At 41.3% G+C, this 17,936-nt stretch overlaps 2 protein-coding genes across 30 annotated transcripts in view; both read right to left on the minus strand.

Annotated features, from left to right (window-relative positions):
• Positions 1-17,936, minus strand: part of LOC121719407 (NACHT, LRR and PYD domains-containing protein 3-like) — an 851,137-nt gene that overhangs the window by 141,621 nt on the left and 691,580 nt on the right. The gene's annotated exons all lie outside the window — the stretch shown is intronic.
• The window catches only part of LOC121719377 (NACHT, LRR and PYD domains-containing protein 12-like), a 732,803-nt gene that overhangs the window by 14,428 nt on the left and 700,439 nt on the right, over positions 1-17,936 (minus strand). For 6 of the 26 annotated variants that reach the window (XM_042104909.1, XM_042104896.1, XM_042104897.1 and 3 more), the window contains 7 exons: positions 13,314-13,484; positions 12,305-12,472; positions 11,791-11,961; positions 10,968-11,144; positions 10,058-10,231; positions 4,407-4,583; positions 3,977-4,150 (listed from right to left, as the gene is read on the minus strand). In XM_042104909.1, coding sequence (XP_041960843.1) covers positions 3,977-4,150; positions 4,407-4,583; positions 10,058-10,231; positions 10,968-11,144; positions 11,791-11,961; positions 12,305-12,472; positions 13,314-13,484 — 1,212 coding nt within the window. Of the gene's footprint in view, positions 1-3,976; positions 4,151-4,406; positions 4,584-10,057; positions 10,232-10,967; positions 11,145-11,790; positions 11,962-12,304; positions 12,473-13,313; positions 13,485-13,890; positions 14,050-17,936 lie in introns of all 26 variants that reach the window. The other 20 variants (XM_042104903.1, XM_042104907.1, XM_042104910.1 and 17 more) reach the window with 12 other exon arrangements.

The raw sequence follows: 17,936 nt of genomic DNA on the forward strand, positions 1-17,936 counted from the left end.
ATGTATGCAGTTTGTTATATTTTCATGTTAAAGAATGCATGAGCAATATTGACTTCACTGGTACCACTATCATGAATTTATGCATGAATTAATGCATGATTTATGTAATACTTTCCTTTCCTCATGAATCATCAGGAATTTCATGGTCTTGAGTCTAGTCTAGAGTTCATAGTCTGTTATTTGTGACCTTATACATGAACACATCAACAAAAGCATTAAGTATGTTGGACACATCATTATGATTTCTGATTTATTAAGAATGATCATGATGATTTACTTTTCTGCCAAAAATTTGGTCATCATTGGGGGGGTGCTGTGGCGCAGCAGGCTACAGCGCCCGTACCATGAACGGGCCCAAGCACCCACGGCGACCCAGGTTCAAGTCCGACCTGCGGTCATGACCCGATCCCACCCAATTTCTCTTTCCCACTCCCTTCCTGTCTGTCTTCACTGTTCTGTCCAAATAAGCGCAAAAAGACCCAAAAAATATACTTAAAAAATGTGGTCATCACCACTCAAGTGGTCGTGACCACCCTAATCTGAAACAACTTGTGCAGTTGTCTAAACACATGTCAATGTTTACACTTTAGTTGAGGGGCCACATGATAATTCATGTACCCTTGCTGTAAAGTGTTAACCCTCTAGGCACCACGGTCGAGTTTACTCGACAAGATGCGGTACTGAATAAAACGGGCGATTTTGTCAAATAGGGTGTCATAATTCGTTCAAACTCCACTCCACTAGATGGCAGACATGTCATACGTCATCACTGAGTCGAAAAAAACGTCATCCTTCTATACAAAATCTTCCCGCTAGAGCGCATTGAATCAGTGCGAGAAATACCGGAGCTAGTGTGCGTGTGTGCCATTTTTATCAGAGCGGTATTGTCAACATCAGAGAGTATTTGCATTACATTATCGTGTAATGGCATCAGAAAAGTTTACCCGCAATGAAGTGTTGGGTTTTCTATTCGCTGACCCTGATTCTGAAGGAGAATATCTGCCTTTAGAAAATGACGGTGATTCGTTTTCTCACCACACTTCAGATGCGTCCCTGCCTTGCAATGGTGCAGCTGGACAAAGTTTAGACCTACACCAAGCACAAATGAATCCTTTGCCCAATGTAGATGGTCCTTTGCCCAATGTCAGTACTGAGAACAATGTTTCACGGGGTCGTAGTGTTCATCGGGAAGTTAGCTGGCGTGTTAGTGGTGTGGGAAACGAGGCTGGAAGTTATGTGGGGGTCCAGTCTTTTTACAGCGCTAGCCAGCTAGCTTCTTTGTCTTCTGACCGTGTGCCTCTCCGCAATCGCGGCAACAGTAACGTGTTGTTGGAGCATTTGTCTAATGCCACTGGGGATGTTAGACGAGGTCGGAGTTAGGGGGCAACGTGGAGGCAGGGGGAGTCGCAATGAGAATGACAGTAGGCCTAGTTCGAGCTGTGCAACTTCTCTCCACTCGGCGCGCACGCGAGGCAGATCAGGCCGTGCTGGTCGCAGCAGGAGCAGAGGCGGTGTGACACGGGGCAGAGGAGCCATGCATAGTTTAGTGCAAGATGATGGCTTTGAGTACTTGGCCAATGAGGAGCAGTACCAAAGTTGGATCACGCCCTTTGATCAGCCAATTGGTTATCTGGGGGAAAGAGAACTCTCCAATGCCAATTCGCCCCTAGATTTTCTATCACTCTTTCTCTCTGATGAGTTCTGGAATTTACTTGTCATTGAGACAAATCGCTATGCCCATCAGTTTTTAGCCTCCCATCAACTCCAGCCACACTCCAGATTTCATCAATGGTCTGACGTAACTGTCAGTGAAATGAAAGCCTTCTTTTCTCTGCATTTGAGTATGGGTCTGGTAGAGAAGTCAGAGTTGGAGGATTATTGGGCTGAATATTGGCCAACAGCAACACCTGGATTTGGGAATGTGATGTCCAGGAATAGATTTGAGATGATTTTGTCTTTCCTTCATTTCACCATTAATGAGGAGTATGTTGACAGGGGTCAGCCAGGCTATGACAGGCTATTCAAAATCCGCCCAATCATTAATTTGGTCATCCCCCGGTTTTCAGCAGTGTATGGCCCATCTAAGCAGCTGTCACTGGATGAAATGACCATTGCATTCAAAGGGAAATCCACATTCAAAATGTATAACCCAAACAAACCAGACAAATATGGTTACAAAGTATTTGTTCTGAGTGAAGCAAAATCAGGCTATGTGCTACAGTGGTCCATGTACACTGGACAAAATAGGCCTAATGCTGATTTCGGTGCCACACACCTTGTTGTCCGTGAGCTGATGGCCCCGTACACAGGGAAAGGGCATGAGGTGTATATGGACAGCTATTACACCTCGCCAGCCATAGCAGATGAGCTGGCAAGCAATGATTCGGGTTTGTGTGGGACTGTCAGCAGTAACAGGAAGGGGATGCCAAAGGGCCTCACCCGTGAACAGCTGCCATTGAGCAAGGGAGATGACCCAGTCTTCATGAGGAAGGGGAAAATGCTAGCTTGTGCGTGGCATGATACAAAGCGCCTCACAATGCTCTCTACACTGCATTCCAACGCATGTGTCAGAAAGCGCATTAGGACCAAACACACTGATAGTGGCTATAGGGAGATAAATAGGCCTGTTTGTGTTGATGACTACAATTCGTTCAGGGGGCCAGACCAGACAGCAGACCAGAGATTGAAGACCTACCTCTTTCCCCATAGATCAAGGAAATGGTACAATAGGATTTTCAATGCCATTCTCAGTGTAAGCATGGTGAATGCCCACATCATTTACTGCCGCTGCACTGCTGCTCCTCACAAGCCCCTGAAAGTCTTCGTGCAGGATGTCATCACTGCTTTACTGGAAGGCTTCTCCAGGAAAGAGAGCAACAAAGGCCGAAAGTCATCCTCACTGGGAGACATGCCACAGAGACTCACTGAGCGCCACTTTATCTGCCAGGCTGATGGTTACCCAGATTGTGTCGTTTGTTCTGATCGGACCCGCCCTAAAGGCCGCCGTCAGACAAAATACATGTGTAGGCAGTGTGGGGTGGGTCTTTGTGTTGTGCCTTGCAATGAGAGGTACCACACCCTGAAACACTACAAGAAATGTCACCTGGATGGATAGGGAGTCATTATCTCTACAGCAAAAGGCCTGCTACATAAATTCTTTTTTTTGTCTGCCATTTATTAGTAATGATTTAGACCGTTGATTTACTATCTATTTCCCTGACCATTTAGTAGTGTACACTATGTGTTCTTTTTTGTGAGTTCATGTCCTTGTGATGTATGTGTCTTTGTCAGCTAAAAAAAACAACCAAAAGAAAAAAAAATACTAACATTGTCTCTCGTCTTGTCTCGTCATCTCACTCCTGATCTGTGCCTTGCCGTGGCGAGTGAGCTTTTGAACTAAACAGGTCTTGTCTACTTGTGTTTGTGTGTCATATGAATAATATATATGTACCCCATACATGGCTTCAGAGTGCGTACTGTATGTAGTAAATGGAAAATCTCTACAGCAAAAGGCCAACCTACCGCTATATTCATTCGGTTTGTTACTGCCATTTATTAGTAATGATTTACACATCATTTTGTTTACTACTTACTATTTACCTGAGCATTCAGTATTGTGCAATACAGCACACAGAAGGTGAGGGACATTTTGGGGGGAAAAGAAGTGCTGAATTTTTTCATTCAAACATGTGACTTTTCATGAAAATTCTATAATCCAAGATGGCCGCCACGTCATATGACGTCATAATATGCAAATTAGATGGGGAAATTGAATCCCTACATAAACTTCGGGTCATCCTTAACCCTTTAGGCACCAGAGGTTTTTTTCCCGAAATGATCAATTTTGACATCTTCATTTCAAAAGGCTATATCTTAAGAAACACTGCACTACTGAATGCAATTTCATGTGTCCTAAAAATAAATACATACAACTCCAGACTGCAGGTTGAGGTTTCTCTTTCTTTAGAGTACATACCGAAGTGCTTCAACTTTGCGGTGAGGATCCTCCAGTGTAGCAGATAAAAGCTTCTGTGCTGATCCTCCAGGATAATTGTTGCTCACATCCAGCTCTTTCACACAGGTGGGGTTTAACATCAGAGTGAGAGCCAGACAAACATAACCTTCATCTGAGAAACCACACTTTCTGAGCCTAAGGGAGACAAACACATTGGTATTGGCTTATTTGTGTATAATATGACATATGGCAGTGGCTGATGTTTATCTGTTACATCACATGTATACACATGTATATACATTCTGTACTACCTGTGTTATGCAAAGACTGGCACATTCAGAGATAATGAAATTTGACAAATCACAATCCTTGCCACTCAGGTGCATTCATTTAGCAATCAAAATGAAGTAAACTAAGAAAAATATCAGAAATTGCATGACCTCACACCAACCTTAATATCTGCAGTTTGCAGTGGGGGCTGGACAGTCCCTTAGAGAGAAGCTGAACTCCAGAATCTCCCAGGTCATTGTGACTCAGGTCCAGGTGTCGCAGCTGAGCTAAGTTTGTTGACTGTAGAACTAAAGTCACAATCTCACAGGACTGAAATGTGAGTTTACAGCCAGCAAATCTGCAATGTTTGACAGAATTATAACAAACATCAACATATTATGAAAGGTTAGCATAAATCAATTTAAAGGTGCCCTGCCACACAAAACAGTTTTACTTGTATTGTTTTATATATGTTATATATATGTCCATATGTGTTCGTGCTATGTTGTAAATGTGAAAATGAACAGCTACCTCCTCTGTCAGCTCTAGCCACTGAAAAGATATAAGCAGAGAAATAAGGCCAATTGCAAAAGCTCTTCAGTTTGACGTGGAATTGATTGAGCTCATTACTATTAATGAGCTCGCCCAGTTAAGACTGTGCCCACAAAATTAATTTAGCTCTGTGACAGTTTTCACAGGCCTATGCAAGGATGGCTGAATGTCAACGGGCTTGTGCTATGCACGGAAATAACTTCAACAATGCATTTTGCCCAAGAACCCAGACTTGAGGATCAAATGGCTTCAGTTTATTTTTTGGGTTCAACCAGTACCTTCAGCACCTTCTGTTCAGGATGCTGCACCCTGTCCACTGTTTTCACATTTGTCAATCAGGAGGATTGGTTCACCACAATAGATCTGCGGGATGGATATTTTCATATCCCAATCTACAGAAGCCAGAGGAGGTATCTTCGACTTTCAGGGAAAAACATACCAGTACAATATTCTCCCCTTTGGTCTGTCCTTGGCTCCTTGCACTTTTACAAAGTGCACGGATGCAGCTCTGATTCCACTCTGTCGTCAGGGGATTTGTGTCCTGAATTATATAGACCACTGGCTAATTTGTGTGCCGAGATCAGGCAAAGAGTGATACAGAGGCAGTATTGGAGCACCTCCTCAAGCTGGGACTTGCGCTGAACAGGGAGAAGAGTATGCTCAGGCCTTCCACGACTGTGGAGTACTTGGGCCTTGTACTGAACTCCATGTCAATGAGAGCTTGTCTTACAACTCGGCGGCCATACATTTGTCTAATATTTCACTGCCTTTGTAACATAGTGATAGCCAACCTTAGGAACACATTGAGTAGCAAGATCCCTTCCACTCAGCGGCCACGACCATTGCTGCTGCTTAGCTTAAAAATCAGGCGTACAATCACACGCCATAGGAGGAGTTCCATAGATATACTGACAGGGGAGAGGTTAGAACCCGATTGACGCAAAGTGCGTCAAAAACACACCCTTTCTTCTCTGTTACATTGCTCTGGAACTGTTTATCGCAGCGACATGAGACTTTATTGCATGACAGAGCAGAAGTGGGGCTTTCCAAAGAGACTACACACTTGTTTGTACGATCAAGTATGAAAATAAAACAAAATCATGAAATTAAATCAAATTGCATCATATTTACAGTCTATACTTCTCTGTGTTCACCTGCGCACCCATTACTCTTGTTTGAATTACTTGCGCAAGTAGATTGCACCCTCTGTAGTGGGTAACAGGTTGATTTGTTATGTGTTTCCTAAACTGCTCACCCTCGCGGGAGGAGGGCCCATACTGTGGCGTGTTGACCTTCATTCTTTGTGCACAGTATCTGACATTAAATATTACTGTCCGGTGTGGAGAATATACAATAGTGCAGAGGTTCTTAACTGGTCTGGCTTTGGGACCCACAATTTTCTTGTTCATTATGTTGCGGCCCATATATTGTTGGAGCTAACTTTCAAAGTTTACAATACTGTAGAGACCCTCATCACCCTACCACAGAAGTAATTGTGCATTGTCAGTGGTATAAAATAGCATTTATTGACATGTTAGCTGCCCCTTTACCTTTCACTGTGTAAGCCCATTCAGTGTTCCAAAAAATGGTCTTGTTCAAAACTCCACCAATTAATGTAATTTTGCTCTCAATCAATAGTTTGAACTTGTTAACTTACCTAAATAGATTCTATCTTGTTTGTACTCTGGAGTTATGTTTTATGTGAATCCACATCCTACTTCAAATCTACTAGCCTACTTGCTTTTACGACAAAAAATTATGTCTATGAACAAATGATGAAGGATAAAATTTAATATATGCTAAAAAATAAATACATACAGTGGGCAGTGCTTCGAATTGGCCAGCTTCCCTCGCGGTCCGCGCGCGGGATCACGCGGTAAGCAAATGTATTTGTTCAACTTTATGAAGCAGAATTATGCACTTACTTGGAACGTAACACATTTGACAAAGGACAGATGTATGTTGCTAGTGACAAAATATTAACTTTCAGTGTTTTACGATGTCTTTGTCATGGGAAAGTGTTTTTCCCCATGCATTTATTCTAGGCTACTGTCAGTGACTGACGCGAGAGAAGCGGGTTCTGTGTTTCGTTCATGTCAGTGACTGACGTGAGAGAAGCGGGGTCTGTGTTGTGTTGCGTTGCGTTGCGTTGCGTTGCGTTAATTTATTTTCATTGGGCATGCCCTGCCGTACCGTCCATGACTCCTTTTGAAACAATGAGTGTCGCGTTTTATAGCCTAGGCTATAAGCAGTTTAATTAAATGTAATGTTAGTTGTAAACAAACGGGCTACTTGGTGAGGCTTGGCCTCACAGATGGGCTCGTGCCTTAGATGGCAAGAAAAATCTTCACGATATACAGTGGGCAGTGTTTCGACTTGGCCAGCTTCCCTCGCGCGGTATCACGCGACTTTAATTTGTATTTTTCCAGTGACGCTGCAATGATGCTGCAACAACCCAAACAACCGGCAGATGTCTCAAGTGAGCAGGGTGTCTCGTAAAAAGAAATGGAGCCTGGAAAACCCTACACAGACTTCACTACAGACTTTAGCAGACTGGTTTAGAAATAATTTAATAGCCAGAAATATGCCTGCCCTGCCTTAATAAAGAAATATTTGGTTAACTGTGAGTGAATCCCGCTTGCAGCCGTAGAAGAAACGCAGGACAAATTAAACATTCTGGTTTTCTCCGAGTGCAACGATGATAGACAGACATCATTTGGACAAAATATAGAGCATATTAACCTCCGTTGCTCAGCCAAATGCCTTTCTGTTACGTCCTGTTATCACAGAGTTACAGGTGATAAACGATTTTTGATGGTCACAAGTTTACTTCATTAGCGTTTATTTTTTGATTATTAAAGAGTGTTTTTCATTTAAAGGCTTGACTTTGTGCTTATTCAGTAGAGCATTTAGTGCTCTCCCCAATCCCAGACGTTCACATTGCATGTTTGTTTGTAATGGATGCAACCGCGAGATACGCTTGTCATAGGCACCGATACCGTGGGTGCTCGAGCCACCCACGGAAAACATCGAGCACCCACGTGTGCCAGCTTACAGTCCCAGCTGAATTTACATTAATTTAAAATCAAACATCGCAGTTAATGTTAAATTCAGCATATCTCATAATGTGATTGGCTATGTTGCTGTCAATCCCCTACTCCATATACTAACCACCAATGAGAGCGTCTCTCGTATGAAAATTCCTGAAACTTCCCACCTGAAGAATTAACGCAAGGCTTTGTCGGGTCTTCAGCCCTGAATGTTTAAAATGTATAGCCCTGAATATCATTTTAAAAGTAGTCTGACAAAGCTTATTGTTTTGTGACACAGCTAAACACTGGTAAAACCCATGAACAAAGACGCATTGATATCTGCAATAGAGTTTATTTTGGCGAAACAAACTCACAGCCGAACGTTGCTATAAATACATAGACCATCTGGACAAAGTCATCAACAGAGTCATAGCACTGAAGGGAGAGGCAACTGGCATGTGATCTCCCCACGGGCCAATGGATGTACAAGTTTTCTCCTGTGCCTACGATATTTAATCCAGTGTTTTGTCAAGTTGCAAAATGCTATTCGTTTTAACACATTTTTATGATAGTAGCCTATACAAAAAGTACTTCATACTATCTTAATTGCTTTATACTCAATATTTGACCAATGGCTATTGCATCTGTCTATTGAAAATGAGAATGTGGCAAGTGATCTACTGTATAGGCTTCATAAAATAAAATAAACAGATTGCTAATGGCCTACAAGCTGATCTGGGTACGTTTCCCGTACAACTACGGAGGTTAGCTTTTTACTAACAGGATGCATCATTCAACTAACCAACATGTAAGTTACCACTATTTCCCAAAACTGTCATACTTACATAGTACTTTGTAAATTTGGACCATGATAGTTTCCAAACTTCAGTAGTCTGGACTAAGGTGATTAATGACGTTTAGTAGCACGTGAACGGGCACCTGCACAAACTTCTGTGGCGCACTGCGTTAAGGCCGGCAGATGACAGCCGCCGTTGCGCAGCAGTTATCAGTCCCCTGTCCAAGAGTTCGAATCTGGGTTAAGATTTTGACAACAATATTCACATCGTTGTTTACCTAAGTTTATCTTTTGTACAGATCATATTATCAAAATCAGAATCAGCCTTCTTGGCCTGGTTTGCAAAAAAGGCTACATAAGGCTACATATTCTCAACTGACTCGTCAAAAAGTGCGCACCACCTTATTATTATCTGCAGGTGTGTGACTTTTACTTACGTGCACATGGCTGCAAATTGACTTTTCATTTATGTATTTTCTGCCTTGGGCATTTTAAAATATGGATGTATGGTGGTTAGAAGTGTAAATATCAATTAGAAACCTAAATATATTTATAATTATTAATTTGCAAACAAATAACTGGTGTCAGTGACGTCTTTGACATGAAGATCCCCGGAACTACAAGTCTACTACAACATTCTACTACAAGTCGAGAGGTGTAGTTGTAACTACACAACTTTACGATAGTGGTTGCGAACATTCGTTGCTACTATGGTTTTGGGAAACACTAACGTAGTGTAACGATGCATTGGACTATGTAAGTTCCAAATATGAATGTAATTCTGCGGCATAAAGCAGATGTATTTGTTTTTTGTACAGAAAAATAAAAATGACATGTCAAGCAGCCAATTGACTACATTGCAGTCAAGAAGTAGGGAAAATTAATTTACGAAACCAAAACGTGGGTCATAGTTGTTGCGTAGCCTGTTAAAAACGTCGCCAGATAGTATTAAATCGGCAACAACATTGTTTTCTGCAGAAGCCTACCCAAGGCTACAGATTAATTCTGAACAGTTATTTCTCTACTGGCTCAATTATCACACAAGACACTGTTTTGATTTGCGTAGTTGCGTTACCCCCAACACTGACAATAATGTAGACAGCAAATTTCGATTTCGATTTTCGTTACCACGTGTAGTCAAGCCTTAAGCCATACCCAAGTAGCCTAAATCAAGGTAATGTTAATTATGCATGATTTATTTTGTTATTGAATTCGTAGGCTGGGATTACTCTCGGCAACAATTATATTTAATGGTAGATCATGCTTTTTCAGAGGGGGCGGCAGGCAGAGCGATGTACAGTGGCAGAGCGATGCACAGTGGTTGAAAGTGGTACTAAAGCTTCACGCAGCTTCACGCCTCATAATGAGCGAATTAAATGGTAATTTGAAAGCGATGCCCACTGTACAACTCCAGACTGCAGATTGTGGTTTCTGTTTCTTTAGAGTACATACCGAAGGGCTTCAACTTTGCGGTGAGGATCCTTCAGTGTAGAAGATAATAGCTTCTGTGCTGATTCTCCAGGATGATTGTTGTTCACGTCCAGCTTTTTCACACAGGAGGGGTTTAACATCAGAGTGAGAGCCAGACAAACATAACCTTCATCTGAGAAACCACACTTCCTGAGCCTAAGAAAGACAAACAGACTGGTATTGGCTTGTTTGCAAATATTATGACTTACAATGTTAGTGGCTGATGTTTATCTGTTATATCAAATTATGCACTACCTACATGTGTTATGCACAGATTGCAACATTTGGAGATAATGAAATAATTGTATCACAAATATATTTACTTCCTTGCCACTAATGCCCTCCTTACACTGACAGGCTTTGCAAAGATTTGGAAAACTTTTTTGAAAGACTAAAGTCTCAGACCCTCTAACATCTAAAGACAAGTCATAGAGTTTTAAGTCACAGACTAGTCACAGGCTATGATTTAGCAATGACTAGGGATCTTCAACTAGATTGTGGCAAGGAAACTGATGAAACCCATGAATTGCTTACTTTGCACCTCCTGTTTGGTGTTGGAGTGAGGTCACTATTGTTTTTTACATTGTTCACACCACTATTTGGATGAGCCACGACTAAAAGACTTGCGATAATATCAAACATGTTTGATATTGTCGTAACGCCAAATCTAGAAAAAAGACTGATTCGACCGACGTAAAACCGCTAACATTGGCACCTTACACTAAAAGTCCTAGTTGATGGGAGTGTAACGCGACTTCAGCACAACTCCCATGATTTCTGTCCGACTTTGGAAATGTAGTCACCAACTGTGAAATTGCACCAAAATTGTATAATGTAATTAAGTAAACAAAGAAACAGAAAAATATCAGAAATTGCATGACCTCACACCAACCTTAATGTCTGCAGATTGCAGTAGGGACTAGACAGTCCCTTAGAGAGAGGCTGAACTCCAGAATCCCCCAGGTCATTGTGACTCAAATCCAGCTGTTGCAGCTGAGCTGAGTTTACTGATTGTAGAACTGAAGTCACAATCTCACAGGACTGATCTGTGAGTTTACAGCCAGCAAATCTGCAATGTTTGACATAATTATGACAAACTTCAATATATTATGCAAGGTTATCATGAACCAATTTACCAAAATATAGTAAAGTTGTTTAAAATATAAGACTATATATATTCGTTTATATAGTAACATATTACTATATGAATCTGGTCAAGTGCAATTTTCCTGTTTTGTTTAATTTTGCTTAGTTGTATTACTTGTCTTCCTTAGTTTTACCCATCTGTGAGTTTAGGCGAGGATCACACTGACCAGCGGCAAGAGGCGGGGGTCCTATGCTTTAGCAACGGAACGCTGGTAGCGCTGAGGTAATGCTAGCATTGAATAAGCTGAGCGTTGAACTTGGTTCAACTTTCAAAGTGCAACGCGAGCATATTCAATTGTCAGTTTAGGCAAACCATTTGTGTTGCTTAAGAATGAGATAGAACTTATTATGGTCTGAGCGTTGCATTACGCTTGCCACTGCCACCAGCTGCTGGCTAATGTGATCGCCACCTTACGGTCAGCCTACCTGCAATGTTTGACAGAATTATTTTTGACAAATTGTGACCCGCCTGTTAGTTTAATATAATATAATATCAGGGGAACCTTTGTAACATTAATATAATATAAGGGGAACCTTTATATCTGCAGTCTGTGTGGTCTTACACCCACCTTAATGTCTGCAATGCACAGTAGGGGCTAGACAGTCCGTTAAAGAGAAGCTGAACTCCTAAATCTCCCAGGTCATTGTGACTCAGGTCCAGCTCTATCAGGGAGTTTGGTGACTGTAGAACTGAAGCCATAATCTCACAAGATTTATCTGTGAGAATACAGCCAGCAAACCTGCAGCATTTGACAGAATTATGACAACATACTGTGCAAGGTCACTATAAATCAAATTGACTAAATGCAGTTAAATGCTCAAATAATGATACAAGTATAAAATATGGTAGTTCCCTCACTATCTAGCTGGTGTTGATTTTCACTAGATATTGCATTTAGATTTGTTGACACAAGCAAGAAGTACTATTTTTTAATTAAAACAAAGATTACTGTGCTTTCATGTTAAATAATATAATGCAAATATTGCCCTGCCTAATGTAAGGGATATTTATTCCAAATGAGTAACTTTATGATAACATAGTATAAAGAGAACCTTTATATCTGCAGTCTGCATTACACCAACCTCAATGTCTGCAGTTTGCAGTGACTAGATAGTCCCTTAAAGAGAAGCTGAACTCCAGAATCTCCAAGGTCATTGTGACTCAGGTCCAGCTCTATCAGGGAGTTTGGAGACTGTAGAACAGTAGCCACAATTCTACAGGACTTTTCTGAGAGTGTGCATTCAGCAAGTCTGCATGGAAATGGATAAATGTGTGGAATACTTTTAAAACCGTGCCTCAGTAAACCACAGATCATTTGCATGCCTATTATCCACACACACACACACACACACACACACACACACACACACACACACACACATGCACACACACACTTTAAAGATTTTACTATGATTAAGAAACATAATAACAACCCTTTTGCGCCCAGTGCCCATCACCCAGCGTTTGATCACAAAATCACACCATTAAATTAGTGATTTTGGACTGGCCACACCTTTAATGTATATAAACTTTGCGCCTGACCATCCATTTCTGATTGCCAAAATAGGGCCATTTGTGTAATGTAGCTAACATATATCAGCTGATATTTGCGTTGTTGACTGATATTGACCTATCTGCAAATAACATGACATAAAATGTTTATTTGTTATGGCTCATCAATTCTGCACTAGCTAAATGTTGTATTATGCACCGACTGGCAAATTGATGCTATGAAGGGCCGACTAATTGAGGTTCAGTTCTTTTGTAATGATAAATGGTAAATGGCAGAGAGCTTTACAATTTCATGCCACACATTCACCTATTCACACACACACTGATTACAGAGGCTGCCATGCAAGGCGCCAACCTGCTCATCAGGAACACTCTGGGGTTCAGCGTCTTGCTCAAGGACACTTTGACAGCAAACTCCTGGTCAGTTCCTCCTATATCTTCTGAACTACTGACACACCACACAATTCTTTATACATGATGAATATTTTTGATTCCCTGGCTGTAACTGTATAACTAACTGCAAAAACTGTGTAAACAAATAAATGAAAACGGTTAGTAAATGCATGGCCTTACACCAACCTTAATGTGTGCAGTTTACAGCGGGGACTAGACAGTCCCTTGGAGACAAGCTGAACTCCAGTATCTCCCACGTCATTGTGACTCAGGTCCAGCTCTATCAGGGAGTTTGGTGACTGTAGAACAGTAGCCACAATTCCACAGGACTTCTCTGAGAGTTTGCATTCAGCAAGTCTGCATAACAGCATGACAAAAGATATCATATTGCAGAAACAGAACATTTTGTTTAAACAGTGTCCTGATAAAACAACATCATCAAGTCAGAGTGCCCTGATACATAAATATAATCAAGAGACTTTCCCCCCCACACACACATGCAATATATGATGTAGCTAAATTGATAGGGTGATATGAACAATATATTGGCTTAACATCGGCATCAGCCAATAGTTGTTGACTGGTATCAGCTTATCTCTAAATACTATGGCAATACAATGGCAGTGGCTTGCATATAGTTCAGTTATTCTTTTCATAATGATTATTTTTATTTCCCTGTCATTGTAGTGTATTACTAACTACAAACATTAAGTAAACAAATAAGTGCAAATAAATGTCAGTGAATGCATGGCCTTACACCAACCTTAATGTCTGCAGTTTGCAGTGGGGACTAAACAGTCCCTTAGAGAGAAACTGAACTCCAGAATCTTTTAAGTCATTGTGACTCAGGTCCAGCTTTATCAAGGAGTTTGGTGACTGTACAATTCCACAGGACCTCTCTGAGAGTTTGCATTCAGCAAGTCTGCATAACAACATTAAAAAATTACAGAGATGGATAAATGGAAGGGATACTGTTGAAACAGCGCTCCATTAAATCAACATACAGTACCATACCTATAGAGATTGACATGGGGTACTTTCCACAAGATCATCTCTCATTGCAAATTAAACCAGCTATTAGGCTAACTGAAATAAAACCATGCCAGTCTCTGGGTATGTCTAGGTAATGGGCGCAAGGCACGTTTGCCCGTTCAGGTTTTGCTCCCCTGAAACGGGTCGCTTGATCTAAATAAACAATTTGTAGTATTAAACTAGTGTGCGGAAATGATCTTTTACTTAAATGTAGGTATGTTTAAATGTTTTGTACTGTCGGGCTACAACAGCCGTAGAAAGCAGTGACTCACTTTAATATTATATTTCGGTCAATTTACGGTAGTTAACAACTTCAAAGTTATGATTGAGAGCAAAATGATGTTATTGGATGGCGTTTTTAGCAAGACCATTTATTTGCATCATCACTGAATGGACTTACAGTGATGCTAACAGGGCAGGTTGCTACGCCGTTATGTTAAACTGACATATTATGCCACAACAATACATCATTTATCCAACAGAATCATGTAAGATAAGTGCGAAGCACTTAAGCACTAAACCAGGAAGGCAAATGAACACATGGTTCACACAGGTATCACCCAAGTTTTCACATGGGTTTTCTTAAAGAGAGTTTTGCTTATGAGATCAGAAAAATGTTGCACCTTTGAGATGAAGGAATGCATGCACATCACACAGATACACACACAGACACACACAGACAGACACAGACACACAGACACACAGACACACACACACACCTAGACACACACACACTGTTACTTACATAGCGGATGTGCATGTTGTAACCACTGACAGCAGCTTCTGAAGAACTTCATCTGGACTGAGAAGATCAATCTGATCTTTCGCTGGTGTCTTTATGTACTTCTGCAGGTCAAACTCAGCCAGCTGTGTTTTTGGCATCTTAAACTCAAATCTCACAGTCTTCCTCTCTCCTGGTAAGAGCAAGTCTACATGCAGGGTCCCTGAGCTCCTATTAATGTCCTCCACTACAGCATGGTGATTCAGCTCATTCAGACAGTAGAGCAGGTTGATCCTTCTGTCTAAACTCCTCTGATCTCTGATCTTCTGTTTGACATACTGGACTATTTGCTCTGATCTATCTGATTGGCTACTGCTCTGTGGCAGTAGGTGTTTTAAGAGATTCTGATTAGATTCCAGTGAGAGGCCCAGAAGGAACCGAAGGAAAATGTCCAGGTGTCCATTCTCACTCTCCAAAGCCAGGTCCACTGCAGTCTTGTGTAGGTCAAGCAGTGTTGGAGCTCTGAACAGAGCAGACAACTGAGAGGTTTGATGTTGGTCAGGCATGTTGCTTCTTCTCTTGCTGAAACAGAGGAACACATACAGAGCTGCAAGAAATTCCTGGATGCTGAGATGCACAAAGCTGAACACCTTTCCCTGGTACAGCCCAGACTCCTCTCTGATTCTCTGAGTACATACTCCTGAGTATACTGATGCTTCTGTGATGTCAATGCCACACTCTCTCAGGTCTTCCTCATAGAAGATCAGATTGCTTTTCTCCAGCTGTTGGAAAGCCAGTTTCCCCAGTTTAAGAATCAACTCTTCGGCTGTCTCTTTTCTCTCTGTGTACTTGACATTTTCTGTGCTTGTCTGAATGATAAGGAAGTGTGTGTACATTTGAGTCATTGTTCTTGGCATTTCTACACCCTCTGGTTCTTTTGATGTTTTCTCTACAACAGTGGCTGAAATCCAGCAAAAGACAGGAATGTGGCACATGATGTAGAGGCTCCTGGATGAATTCATGTGTGTGATAGTTCTTTTTGCCAGGTTTTCATCAAAGATTTTCTTCTTGAAATACTCATTTTTCTGTGTGTCGTTGAATCCCCTTATTTCTGTCACCTTGTTCACATACTTAGGAGGGATCTGATTTGCTGCTGTTGGTTGGGTGGTGATCCAGAGGAGAGCAGAGGGAAGCAGATCCCCCTTGATGAGGTTTGTCAGCAGCACATCCACTAAGGCTGGCTCTGTCACATCACAACAGCTCGGGGTGGAGCAGAAATCTAGAGGAAGTCGACACTCATCCAGACCATCAAAGATGAACATGACTTTGTGCTCTGAACTGGTGAAGACTCTTGGATCTTTGATGTCCGGGAAAAAGTGCTGAATAAGATCTACCAGGCTGAGTTTTTTCTCCTTCATCAGGTTCAGCTCCCGGAAAGGAAGAGGAAATATGAAGTCAACATCCTGATTGGCTTTTCCTTCAGCCCAGTCCAGAATGAACTTCTGGACAGAGACTGTTTTTCCGATTCCAGCCACTCCCTTTGTCAGCACTTTTCTGAGGGGGTTGTCTTGTCCAGATAAGGGTTTAAAAATGTCACTGCATTTGATTGGACTGCATGTTAATGCTTCTCTCCAGGATACCCTCTCTATCTGTCTGACATTATGTTCATCATTGACCTCCCCTCCTCCCCCCTCTGTGATGTATATATCTGTGTAGATCTCATGGAGGAGTCTGGTTTCTCCCTGCTGTGTGATTCCCTCAATCAGACACTGAAACTTCTTCTGCAGGTAGGATTTGTGGTTCTGCTGGAATCTGTGTGCGAAAACCAAAATACATGATTGAAGACTAAATCAAAGTTTGGTCTGGGAGTCTGGCTACAAGGGGAGACCAGCACATCTAACCCCAAATGTGTGGATTAGTAGTACTACCACCTGTTTATTTTTTATATATTTTTTAAATGTATTTATTTATTTTATTTATTCATTTTTTTTTGGGGGGGGGGGGGGGTCTATTATACTAGCAAGCCACCGTGGTGAAAGTGAACCTGCCATTTAAGAGAATAGACGATGGCAGTATCATCAGTTTATTCATTGGATGTAACCCCAAACAACTCTTAACAACTCTTTTATGTATTGGATGTAACCCCAAAATACTCTTAACAAGTATTTTGAACCATGTGACCAATGCCCAACCATTTTTTTTTTGCAGTTAAAAAGTGAAAAGGGGGCAAACATGGATTTAAATTCAATGTAATTGCACCACATGCTTAAGGCTATGAGCTTACATTGTTAAAATAGGGCTTTGGATTTGAAACCAGGGGCCATATAAAGCTAAAGGACATCCTATTTCCTTAAGTGTTTTACACTGTGCATGGCAATGATGTGTTGTTCTTACTTCTTTTTAAACAATGTTATCTTTTTGGGAAAAACACATCATTAACACCTGTTAATGCACCGTTGTTCAGTTATATATGTCGTAATAACATCAGTGGGCCTCAATCATCAACTGTTCTTACAAACAAATGTTTACAAAGATTCTGACATTCACCAATGTTTTCTTTTCTTGGATTTGTTCTTCGCTAAGAACAAAATCTAAGCACACTCAAAATCACTCTTACGCACATTTACTGATTATTTTGGTCATCAATTATGAAACCCGCTTGTCATGATGATGACCAAATATCCTTTTAGGACCATGTTACGTCTCTCAGGCCACTTAACACTATAAGAAACGGTGACTTCTGGGTTCTCATCCTTAAAGAAAGGCACAAATATATTAAACATCAAGGGGTCTGATTTTTAATGACCCAAACATGTCAGTGTAGCTAGCCTACACAACAACGTTTGTTACTGTAGGACTGTGTGTGTGTGTGTTGAAACTCACTTTACTCCAGATGGGAGTTCCCTGCTGGGATCTGGTCTATCAGGAAAGGACATATCACTCTTTAGAGACACACAGCTGGGCACTGGAGATGGAGGTCCGGCTATCTAAAACAGACACAACAAACATACTGTAGCGATCACATCCGCAGACAGGGATCACCTTTGGCAACTACT

The sequence above is a fragment of the Alosa sapidissima genome, chromosome 9 (assembly GCF_018492685.1).
Source record: "Alosa sapidissima isolate fAloSap1 chromosome 9, fAloSap1.pri, whole genome shotgun sequence".
Lineage (NCBI taxonomy): Eukaryota > Metazoa > Chordata > Actinopteri > Clupeiformes > Clupeidae > Alosa > Alosa sapidissima.